The following is a 12996-nucleotide window of genomic DNA, read 5'->3' on the forward strand; positions in this document are numbered from 1 at the left end:
AACACCTGAACATAAATGCTGGTGAAGATGTGAAGAAACTGGAACACGGCTGTTAGGAATGTAAATGGTCCAGCCAAGTGTGGAGAACATTTTGGCGGTTCCTCCAAAAATTAAACATGGAATTACCATACAACTCAGCAATTCCACAACTGGGTATACAGGCCAAAGAATTAAAGACGGGTACCCAAATACATATAGATGTAGTTCAAAGCAGTACTAGGTGTAACAGTCAAACGAGGAAATGACCCAACCGTTCACCCACAGATGTGTGGACAAACACAAAGTGGTATTCATCACATGCCACAGAATATGACCCAGTCACAAAAAGGAAGCCCCCATACACAGTAAAACACGGATGAACACTGAAAACAACCCTAAATGAAAGAAGTCAGACACAAAAAGTTCCATATTTATGAAACATTCAGAACAGGTAAATCCACAGGGGAAGAAAGTAAAATAGTGGTTGCCAAGGGCTGGAAGGCAGAAAGGGTGAACACTAATAAGCACGGAGATCCTTCTGGAGCTAGATTCTTTGGAACTAGACAGTGGTGATGGGTGCCTAACATTGTGAACATACCAAAAACCACTGACCTGCACACGTTGAAAGACTTTTATAGTATTGAAATTTTATCTCAATTTTTTAAAAATTGAATCTTCAGTACGAAAATTTAGAACGGACTCTGGACCTGGGGAAGACAGTGAGGACTGACTTGGAAGGAACATGAGGGAACTCTCTGGGGTGACAGTCATGTCCAATACCCCAGTGAGATATCTGGGATGCATATATGTATGCATATAATTCTATGTTTAAGAATTTAGTGGGATACATATCTGCAGTCATACTTTGAAACGCACCGAAATCCAGACGGATTAACAGATGGATAGATAAGTGATAAAGCAAATCTACAAAAAATTAATAGCGGAATCCTGGTGACGGGAATATAGGTATGCACTGTAAAATTCTTTCAAAATGTTGTGTGACTGAAATTTTTCAAAATAAGAGAGGAAAAAGTTAACAAGAAAAACATCTACACAGAGATTAAGAATATGGTTATAAGAGGAATGACTGAGTGGCAATATGAGAGTGTCTTCTTTTGAAGAAATGGCAGTGTAAGCCAATATATGAAAAGCTACAAGGAGTCTTCTGTGTGAAAGTATCAGCTAGAGCATGCAAACCCCCGCCCAACACACTCACAAAAAACCTTATTCTAAGACTCTCAAGTTTGGTGTATTCAAGAAAGGCAGCGCAACTAACGCACAGAAGGCAATGAAGGGAGTAGTATAAAATGAGATTGGAGAGAAAGGCAGGTGCCAAATCATTTGGAGTTGCAGTCAGGGGAAGGAATTTTGATTTTATCTAAATGCAAGGAAAGGCCATTAGAAGGCTTAAAGCAAATACAGTATGGGATGAGATGGGGTGTGTCTTTACTGCTTGGAGTTTTAAAATATCACACTGACAGTTATGTGAAGAATGACTTTGAAGTGTTTACGAAAAAGAGGAGAGAAACTATTGTCACAGTCCTTGCAAGGACAATGGTAGCTTGGGAGAGAGTACTGGTAATAAAGATAATGAGTAATGAATATCGGAGGTTATTTTGAATGAAGGATTGACAGTATCTATTGATAGATTGACAATAGGATGACAGGGCAACAACACCAGGATAGATCTTGGGTTTTAGCTTTAGCCACTGAATAAATGGAATGACCTTTGCTGACATGTAGAAACTGTGCATGAAGTAGTCTTAGAGTAAGGTGAACCTGAAGATCAAAAAAAATTTTATTTAAATCAGGAACGATGCGCGATTCTGAGTAAGACGGCAAAAGAAAAGACTCGGAATAATCCAGAAGTAGTTAAAGGACAGGTTTTAGATCTACAATTTCTTTTTTACAATCAATTCGGTTTGATTGTATTGAGGACCTTTGAACGAGTAAAAAGATCAAACTTGAATGCAAATCGAGCTCACTGATTACTGTTGTCTGTCTCTGAGGTTAAAGATAAACTGAGATCTATAGCCCTGTATCTCTAAACTTGGAGAAGTCAAAGGAAAATATCAGGAGTGAGAATGAGAGAGACAAGGAAGACCAAAAAACAAGCAAGCCAGAAGTAACATATTAAGCCTTGATGGTCTCTCACCCTATCAACGATAAGAGGCCGTTTCTTCAATTCCACATACAACATGCTTAAGTGCCTTATAGCATCTTACACAAAGTGGTGACTCAAATCTTAGCTCTCATCCTCTAAGCCCATTAGTTTTGCAAAAGTATAATGAAAAATCAATCGTCTTTGGCCCTAAATTAACCGAAATTTACAGCAGGCCCACCACTCAGTAGGTCTGTGACCTTGAGCAAATTACTTACCATTTCTAATCCTTAGTTTCTTAAATGTAAATGAAAATAATTAACCCAAGAATTAGCATTAGAAATAACATTCACAAAGTGCCAGCAACAAGGAAAAAATGCTCCACAAACAAGAGCTACTATTATGTAAAAGACACCTAATTCATCAATGCTCCTGGCTGTTAGCTTCCTCCTTTGGCCGCAGAGATTCCTGTTTCCAGAATGAGAAGTAAAGACACAAGAGGAGGGAACCACAGAAAAGACGATCCATTTATTTTCTCCATGTAACACAGAAAGAAGTGAAACACAGAAATCCGAATAGGTATGAATGACAAGGACAATCAGCTACCCAGAAATGGACAGGTTCAAAGGTCTGATCATAATTCAGCTGTTTAGAACTAGGAGCGTATTTTCCTGTGATTCCTCTGGAATCAATGTTTAATTCAACTCTTCGATGAACTCAGAAAGGTCCATCAAAATCATAATGTAGTTAAAATGTGATAGATCTCAATAAAATTAGTAGAAAACAAAACTGATCAATCACCAAAAGAAACAGAATACCAAGAGACTAATAACATATAATTCCATTTATTTTAGAACCTGGCACTTGAGGGAAAAAGGTTTTTATGGGTGGCTTCCGTGGTGATTCAGAAGGGTTTTCAGGTAAATTCCAAATGCTTTATAAAGCTGATGACCCTGGTTCTTTATTATGTTTTATTTCACCTCAAGTTTTATGGCTTCCCTTTCTTTCAGCATAAGCAAAACACTAGAACTCTGACACTTAACAGCCATGATTACGATCATTATTTCACAAATGAGAAGGCATAATTGGAGAAGAATTAGAAGATAGGAAAGAGGAAGGAGTCGTAAAGGTTATGCCTCAATATAAAAAAAAAAAAAAAAGAGCCTTAGGTAACCTCAGGAGAAAGCTCAAAGGGGAGTAAAGCAGAGCATTAAAATATTAAGGGAGGAAAGCCAAAGGATGAGAACCGTTCAGAGTCCCGTTATGATTAACTGATTATTTTAAAGGTCACGGATTATTCTTTAAAAAAAAAAAAAAAAGGTAAAAGACAAGACACGAAAGCAAGCACTCTGCAGTCTGTCATTTATACAAAGGAAATGCTCAAGAGTTGATGAGTTATAATTCGAAATATGGCACGCCAACGGAATTCATGATTTTCTTCTACTCCCTTTTGTTTCTCAAATTCCCCCAAACATTCTGTCCTTTTTATGTAGATACTATTGTACTAACCGTATTATGGAGTTAATAACAATACTATCTAAACTAAAACCAGAAAGACAACTTTTTTAAAATCTAAGAGTATACAACAGAACAAAATGAAATTACTTTAGAAACACGTGTCCTCAAAAGCCAACAGGTATGCTCCATGCCTCTAACGCTGTGAGGAATGCCAGTGATTTCAAACCTCGGGGAGATGCTTTTGATTTTTTCAAAGAATGAACCACAAATCAGTTCCATGCAGTCCAGTTTATTCAGCAAGTACTTCCTGTGAAGTACTGAAATGCTTTTTGAAAATGTTGATATGACTGAAGAAATGATTAAGAAAGAGATATTGTAGTCAGATAAAGTAAGATTTTCTAAGATCTGGTCTTAAGTCCAAATCTACATCACTGGCAGCAATATTTGCAAAACAAATAAACAAAACACACTTAACCATGAGTCAAACCAAAATAATTTAGCCGGACCCAACTAGAAACAGGAACCCAAAGAACCAAACAACCTTCCAGATCACTGAAGAACTGTTAAGTTAGCCTGAGCCTAGGGTAAAAATGTTACTTACTAACTCAATTGGTTACTTTCAGAAATTAGACGTGTACGCGTGTACACACACACACACACACACACAACTATGTAAATTTTGCCAAATCAAAAGCTCTCCCAGTGAAAAAAATAATTCTGAATCATCAATCTTAATGAGAAAACAGGACTAAAGAAATATTAATGTGGGATGCTGAAAAGTTTGGCCCTACCCAAGGAGGAATGATTCCTGACCGCCAAGAATCTGATTCCTCTCACATACCTAAGGAAGTTCTGGCAACTGTATACAAATACTAATTTGATTAATACAGCTGTGAAGTTATTTCATACATTGCTAATTCCTGACAACAATATGCCCTCATATATTTTTTAATTAGCAAATACTGAAAACAGAATCGTCATGAGAATTGGAATATTTTTTAAAAATAAAAAGTTGATAAGCCCTGTCCAGTGTAACTACCTAGAACAGTCAAGAAAACAGTCATTCAGACGTCCTTCAGTTTATGTTTTACTCCAATTTGTAAGATTCATCCTGATTTCTCACATTCTTTTTCCTAGGACGGTTATTAAAAGTTGATATTTAACATCTTAAAAAAAGGTAGAAACTTGAAGGGCCTTGTAAAATAGAAAACCTTCATTTTAATCATCTGTGTCGTTAATAATTTGTATTCTACTAAGTAAGTGCATAAAATTTACATTACATCCAAGCTCAAGAGTTAAGACAATTCCTTCTTTTACCTAGCCTGTGATTTCAACTTACAGAAGAGCTATAATTAAAGTCAAAATACTCCTTAAAGTTCACTTTTTGTTTCAAAACAGAACATGGTAAGTCAGCTGATAGATTCTTCCAAAGGGACAAGTAATCAAAATCCTAAAAGTATTAAAATATTACTTGCACTACGGGGTCACTTATTACATGTTTACTCGACCGTAACTGCTGAAAGACCTAGAAACGCTACCAAAGTTAATTTAAGAACTTACCAATTTCCCTTGCAATTCTGACAGCTTCATCTGCATCCTGTAAAAGCAGGAAATGAGACCCAACATTAATCCCATCAGCCACTGCACAATGTCTTTAGGGCAGTCATATATTGCACTACTGTCTCCTCTGATTCATTTAATGTTCAATTTTACAACCTTCTAACTCTTTTCATTCAGAGAAATGTAAAATTAATACCATAAGTGGAATGTAAATTCTACCTCATCATTATTATATTAAGAAACTCAAAGCAGTTTGAAATGAGCTGGCAGGAAGCACAACCAGAATTGCCAAATGATCTGGTGCAGTTGCTGGAATTTAACAGCAGAATTTAGATGTTTACAATCAATACTGAATCATAAATCAGATCATTAAAGCTTGTCTACCGCCAGCTTATTTCTTTCCCTCTGATATTTACATGTCATGTTTTCCTGGATTCTGTCAGCAGGGGGAGTTGATTCTCTATTGTTTGGGAGAGGCTCAAGATTTTCTAGAAATAAAAAGTAAATTTCCAGTATCTACAGGAATTGCCAATTGTCCCCCCACAAATTCCTCTGGAAGTCTCCATTACTTTTTCCTTTTCTTTTCATCCTTTTCTCCGGTACATATTTTATCTTTACTAGGTACATCTTGTTACGTAATTTAAAACCTTAAATTCCATGAACCAACTTGTGGGTGGGGGGGGGAAGCTTCCGAAAAGCCAAGGAAAGCAAATGCCTTCCAAAGAAGTACAAGGTTAAGAGTTAGTTGATGAATATAAGGATTAATTATTGATAAATACCAACCAATGCAACTGAGAGAAGAAAAAGTTCCCTCGAATCTAAACCATTTCATTGTTCATTAATGCTCACCTACCGCACAAGCACAGGACACTCCTGGTACATTTCCACGAGAACAATAAGAAGAAAGCTAAAAAAGGTGTTAAACCCAAGCCTCCCTAGGAAATGTGGCTTTTGTTTACAACTCATTGATGTAAACTAATCACCAGAAATGACAATGTTTTGAAACCATTAGCTTACGTAAGAATGCCTGAATTTTTGGAAAATTAAAATATTAAAGCGAAGCCTCGTATTTTGTAAGCTTTTAAGCTAGTAACTTAAAAATGTAGAGTAACCATGTCAGAATCCTTCCCCAAAAGGAGGGGCGGGGGATGTTTATAACTGGTTCATTTATGCCTAATAAAAAAAAAATCTTCCCTAAAAGTCTTCAGTACCTAATAACATCCCCTGAATAAGGAGGTTGGCAGGGGAAGTTGTCAGAAAAATTTAATTTCCTTTCATTAGCCAGTCTGCTCCACAAATAGGTGCTTGTTAAGTTCAAAGCGGTCCTGAAAGCGACATCAGTTTTAAGTCTTTTTTTTTTTTTTTAACTCCAAGCAGTCACATCTGCTAATGAGATTTTCCAAGTAACAATTGTTTTCAAGGCAGAGATAAATCTATACCTCCCACTCTACTCTCCCAAAAATCAAGGTTTACTGCTTTATTACACCTTGCTGTTTTCGCTGACCCTACATTCTCCAAATTTTAGCTTAAAGGGATAAAAATCCATGAAAAGGGTCATTTAAGAATGTTAGTGGTTTCCACACATTGAGTTTGAAGGTTCTTTGTTCAAGCCAGTGACAGTTACTGGAGAATACTTCCCCTTAATAGCCTCTCCGTCAGGAAGTGTTAAACCTGCCAAATGGGGACAATTAGTGCCTCACGAACAAAATACAGGAAGAGCGCTGGCTGATGGAGGCTGGATTATAAGAGCCTAGAAGGAAACTTTTAACATGTCTTTTCTTTCAGATGTGTAATAGTATATTTGCAAAGTATATTCGGAGAGAAAATAAACTGCTGTCACAAAAGTCTGTTACCTTGAGAGAACTGACAAACAGGCAAATATTAAAAGATAATTCAGAAAATTCATTAGTCATATTTATCATATATACATTATGGATGTATGTGTGGACATATATTTACACAAAGCAAAACTTCTAAAAAAATTTTTTTTGGTAACTACCACAAGTCCAACACTTCTATGAACTGTCTCAAAACAATCTTGTCTTTTAACGAATGTTATGTTAAGGAAACTTAACATATCTATGATGCATTATTTGGGACATTATTTTTTTTTTAAATAATAGTTTATTTAAAATTCAGGTTTAACTGGGCAAACTATATTTTATTTGGCAACTCTTAAGAAAAAAGTATTTCTTAGTATGAAAAGCACATTTCACTAAATAAACTTCCAAATAAAATTAAACTGTCTTAAAAAAAGTCATTTTTCCTTTGTCACTCATTTATCCCAAGATATTTTATTCAAAACATATTACATATTGGACACTTACATACTATTATCAGTTTCCACAAGAAACTATTAAATACACTCATCTCTAATGTGTTCTTTTTGCATTTTTAGCTATTATCAGGCTACATAAAGAGATTAAAAGCCCTATATAGTTCCAAATTCAATGGCAATGACATATGACACAGTATAACTTTCTTAGAAGACTAGACAGGAGGGGCGCCTGGGTGGCTCAGTGGATTAAAGCCTCTGCCTTCGGCTCAGGTCATGATCCCAGGGTTCTGGGATCGAGCCCCGCATCGGGCTCTCTGCTCAGCCCGGAGCCTGCTTCCTCCTCTCTCTCTGCCTGCTTCTCTGCCTACTCGTGATCTCTGTCTGTCAAATAAATAAATAAAATCTTTAAAAAAAAAAAAAAAAAAGACTAGACAGGAAAACTTCTTTAATAAAAAGCCTTAAATCAAAAAGAAAAAGATCAACAATTATCAGGGAGAATGGACAAAAGATTAAATGAGAAGCTTCCATAAAATGAAATCCACAAGAATATATGAAATATGTACAATTTTAGTCATAATTATAGGCATACAAGCTAAAACAATGAGACACACAGTTGATCTGCCAAAACCTGCCAAGAGCCAGGAGTGAAGGCCTGAAGGTAAGCAGACATGACTCTCACTACTGATGTCATATGAAACTGGTACTATCTTTTTAAGAACTGGTAGTATCTATCAAAAGTTTGAAGACCTCAATCTTTCAACCCAGCAACTTCATTTTTTGAAAGCTCTCCTATAGATATATCCACATGCACGCACAGAGATATATAAATCAATTTTTAATTTGTTGCTGGTATTTTGATGAGAAAATCTGAAAAACAACGTTGAAGGCCTTCAATAAGGGACTGGTACTAAAAAGGATACATACATGCAATGAAATACGCCACAGTCTTTGAAAAGATGAGGCAGAGCCGTACGTGGTACTACATGAATGAAATAGCTCTTGCATTCATGGAACTCACAGGCTTCCTTAGTAAGGGAAACCGAAAGAGCAAACAGACCAACTGAGAGCTGAAATCAACGTTACACACAAACAACCGGGACTGCGGGAGACAGACAGGGAGAACATGCTGTCAACACATGGCCCAGAAAGGGTCCTCCTCAGGGCACCCAGACGGCTCCATCAGTAGAGCATGTGATTCTTGATTTTGGGGTTGTGAGTTGTTCCAGATCCACACTGGGGACAGAGACTACTTAATAAATTTGTTTTAAATAAAGAAGAAAATGAAAGAGTCCTTCTGAAGTAAAATGTAAACTGAAGCTGAAGAGAACAAACACTGCCCTGGCAAGATTTTGGGTGAAAGAAGTCTAAACAGAAAGAACAACATGAATAAAACCCATATTCAGAAGGTATTTCGTATGTTCTAGGAACCATGAGAGTCCATGAGGTGAAAAATGCAGACAAAAATCAAGTGGCAGAAAAGGACAGCAGAAGTCCAGTGGCGGGCACAGCCCATCGGCTGGGCCTTTCGGGACTCAGCACAGAGTTCCAAACGCCCTGGGTCCATGCCGGAGAAAGAGGACTGGGGTTTCGGAAGGTAACCCCTATACTCTAAGAATACCTCAAATATAGTATGCACTGTGGGGGAGGCAAGTTGTAGGAGAATATGTATAACGTGACCTTGTCTTTTTTTTAATGTATCAGTATTATTCCTTTGATTGCTGAATATTATTCCTTGGTATGGATGTGCCACGTTTTTTATCCATTCATCAGTTGATGGAAATGTAGACTGTTTTGAATTTTTAGTTACTATGAAAAATGCTCCACTGAGCATCTGTGTACAAATTTTTGAGTGCACATACATATTCTGGCTCTGTAAGTAGGAGTGAGATCACAGGGTCCCACAGTAACATTATATTTAACCTTTTGAAGAACTGCCAAACTGCTTTCCAAAGTGGTTGCACCATTGTACATTTCCATGAGCAGTGTATAAAGGCTCTCCCTTCTCCGATTCTTTGCCAGCATTTGGTAATACTCCACTGTAGCCACCCTCGTGGTTGTAAAGTGACTTGGTGTCAGTACTTGATCCTGCCTGCCTGACTGCACCGCCAGCCCCCAGGTCCCTTCCTACCTTGACTCTCCTTCCCACCCTCAAGACGGCCAGACCTTCTCCAGCTCCCGGGCCTGTATGCCAATACCAGGCCCTGAAGACAGGAGGGAACAAGAAAGGCACCATCCCAGCTTTCATGCAATTTACAGTCTGGTGGGAAAGGCAGGCCCTTAAATGACTATACAGCAGCTAAGAAACCATTACCAAGATGCATGTTACGCAGAAAAAGTGAAGAGGGCGTGTGACGACAGGGAATGTTGATTCCAAAACTAGAGCTCCAGGACACTTCTCAGATGCAGCTACTGTGAAAGAGACCTGATGAATGAAAGCCTGGAGGAACAGAGCCCAGGGGCTGGGGCCTGAACAGCGATCGAGCCAAGGCCAGAGTGGAGCAGGGCTGCACTTGAGCCTGAGAGCAAGAAAACGAAAAGTCCTCACTATGGCGGCATTTGGAAGGATCGGAGCATATACTTTATTTATTATTTTGAGTACTGTCTACCTTCTGCATCTCCCTACCGCATTAAGGTATAAGCTCCATAAAAGCAAAAATCTCTAACTGGTTCAGGGGTAAGTTTAAATTCCTACAACTGCCCGGCGCACCGCCGTCGTTCGGGAAACAGCCGTTGCTGAACAAAAGCCTGACGGAACCAAGAAACAAATGAAGAGTTTAGAGAGAGGCAAGAGGGATGTGAGTTTAGCTGGGAGGCAAGGGCCTAGGAGAGAAAAACTACCATTTCCCTTAAACTCAGGGGTACGTGCTTCAAGTTTCACTGAAATCTCACTTTCTCCAGAAAGCCTTTCCAGTCCTCCTACACCAGGCGAGGTGTCACTGCTGCGTGACCAGATTACACTCTGCCCTTCAATTATGACAGCCCTATCACTTACTCTCCAGGACAGTAATGACTGGGTCAGCTGCTCTCTAAGAACCCCTCAGCGCTTAGCAAAGCCATACATCAACACATTCTTTGTTGAATGAATCAACAACTAGCCATCAGCTTCCACAGAAACAAGCTGTTTCCTGAAGGATCTGCTCCAGCGCCTACGCAACTGCTCATCCCCAGCCGGAAGTGAATCAACTTACATCCTCGGAGAGGGAGCGGCCTGGTCAAATTCGCAGAATCCGTGATACACAGCAAGGGAGGGCCACACAGCGGTTGGGAGCAGGAGCTCCAGAACCAGCGAGGCTTGGGTTTTGCTTCAGTGTAGGCCGAAGCACACTCCGTGACAGACCGTTGCTGCCCCGCGAAACACACCCAACATGTAGCCTCCTCCCTCGTCTTTCAACCCTCAGCCAAGCACTTTTCTCACTTACTGAATGTTTGAAACGTGGGTTCTTGAAACGTGGGTGGGTTTCACAGAACCCATTCTTTTTATTTTTAGAGCCTCATCTTAAAAAATAGTACTTCTTAACTGTAATTTTATTTTTAAAAAACATGTATTTTATTTATTTTAGAGAGAGTAAGAGAGCGCAAGCAGGGGGCATGGCCAAGGGAGAGGGAGAAGCAGACTTCTAGCTGAGTAGGGAGCTGAGTAGGGGCTCAATCCTATTATTCTGGGATCACAACCCGAGCTGAAGGCAGATGCCCAACCAACTGAGCCACCCAGGTGTCCCTTAAGTGTAATTTTAAATGCATTTTTCATTAGTTTAAAAGATCAGGGGCGCTAAGTGGCTCTGTCAGTTAAAAGATCAAACTTTATATGACAATACGTTTTCAAACTGAAGGGCCACAAATTTATATTAAAATGTAAGAGAAAACAGACATTTAATAAAAACGTAAAATAAGTATTAAATTTTATCTTACCAAATATACTTCACTCTTTGTTTATATAAAACAAATCTCTTTTAAGCAAAACATCATTATTTCTTCATAGATCCAACCTGGCAATATTTGAAGAAAAAGTAGAACTGATTCTACTTACACATAGCTTTAGAACAAACTTTTTGGGTTTTCTAAAGATTTTATTCTTAAGTTATCTCTACACCAAATGTGGGGCTCACAAGAGTCACATCTACTGACTAAGCCAATCAGGCGCCCTTAGAACATTCTTTTTTTTCTTCTTCTTCTGTAAGATTTTATTTACTTGAGAGAGAGTAATAAGCGAGAGAGAGAGAGAGAGAGAGAGAGAGAGAGAAGAGAGCACAAGCAGGGGGAGGTGCAGAGGGAGAGTAAGAAGCAGACTCCTCTAAGGAGGGAGCCCCTAATCCCAGGACTCCAAAATCATGATTTGAGCTGAAGGCAGATGCTTAACTGACTGAACCACCAACACACCCCCCCCCAGAATATTCTTAAAATATTCCCCACATCTACTAACTGTATGACATATGATACAACATATGAAAATACTACAGGAGGGGTGCCTGGGTGGCTCAGTGGGTTGAAGCCTCTGCCTTTGGCTCAGGTCATGATCCCAGGATCCTGCTTCCCTGCCTCTCTGCCTACTTGTGATCTCTGTCAAATAAATAAATAAAATCTTAAAAAAAAAAAATACTACAGGGATTAAGATAGCGTATTCTATTGAGGAAGTGTTCAATGATATTCTGTAATTTATTAAAAGAAAATTTCTAACAGGTAGGACAACGATCTCCTGAAAATCAAAGAAAAATCAAATATAAAAATTTCAACAGAAGCAATAAAACAAATCTAATGCTACTGATGCCTTTACACAATTTTCAAACGAAGAACATAGAATATTTCTGTTTTCATATCAAAAGTTAATACAATTGAGAAAACACTGAAAAGCACAAAAACAAATGAAACCAAGTATTAGCAACCATATTCTTACGGCTTCAAAGCAGCAAGTAGGCAAAAGGATTGATCCAACATTATGATCTGATTGAAATCCCTGTGGTTCATTCTGTAATCACAGCCTATAATCCCAGTTTGAAGAAAGCCACATCTTGGTTCTGAAGTTACAGAGCACTTGGGAACCCTGATGAGGTAAGTATTAAACCATATAGTTCCAGCAGTTCCAGAAATGGAGAAAGAGCAAAGACAGCACCAGAACAACTAGCCATCTCTTTTACCCCTCTTTTTCAGTACAACTTATATTAAAGGAGCGCCATCACTTAACCCGAGAGCAAAACAGTAAAAAACAATTCAGTGACAGGAGGGGTTGGGCGATGTTGCTATAAACAAACAAGCAGATCACAAAAATGTCATAAGGGGCTAAGAAAAATCGAGTGCCTTTTCTACAAGCCTATTTGTTCATACTCTCCAGCCCTCACCTGGGAGGCATCAAAGTGCACAGGCTAAGAACGCGGGTGCTTGGGCCAGAAGGCGCGGGCTCAGCACTGGCTCTCTCGGACGGTGAGCCCGCTACCTCCCCGGGCGCCTCCCTGGAATCTGGTTTCCTCATCTGTAAGATGGAGATAGTGGCAATTTCTATCTCCTAGGGTCGCTGAGAAGATGAAATTAGTTGGCACACAGTATGCCTCGCAATATGGGATAAAATGGTCAGCCTGCCACCACAGAGTGCCAAGTCTGCTCCTTGCCTGCCAGTCTTTGGCTGGAG

General features: G+C 38.9%; 1 protein-coding gene across 4 annotated transcripts in view; it reads right to left on the reverse strand.

Annotated features, from left to right (window-relative positions):
- PCCA (propionyl-CoA carboxylase subunit alpha) overlaps positions 1–12996 on the reverse strand; it is a 397106-nt gene that overhangs the window by 263005 nt on the left and 121105 nt on the right. For 3 of the 4 annotated variants that reach the window (XM_032881100.1, XM_032881099.1, XM_032881101.1), the window contains one exon: positions 5099–5135. In XM_032881100.1, the coding sequence (XP_032736991.1) occupies positions 5099–5135 (37 nt within the window). Of the gene's footprint in view, positions 1–5098; positions 5136–9504; positions 9510–12996 lie in introns of those variants that run through there. The other variant, XM_032881102.1, reaches the window with a different exon arrangement.

The sequence above is a fragment of the Lontra canadensis genome, unplaced genomic scaffold (genome assembly GCF_010015895.1).
Source record: "Lontra canadensis isolate GAN:19392208 unplaced genomic scaffold, GSC_riverotter_1.0 scaffold73, whole genome shotgun sequence".
Classification (NCBI taxonomy): domain Eukaryota; kingdom Metazoa; phylum Chordata; class Mammalia; order Carnivora; family Mustelidae; genus Lontra; species Lontra canadensis.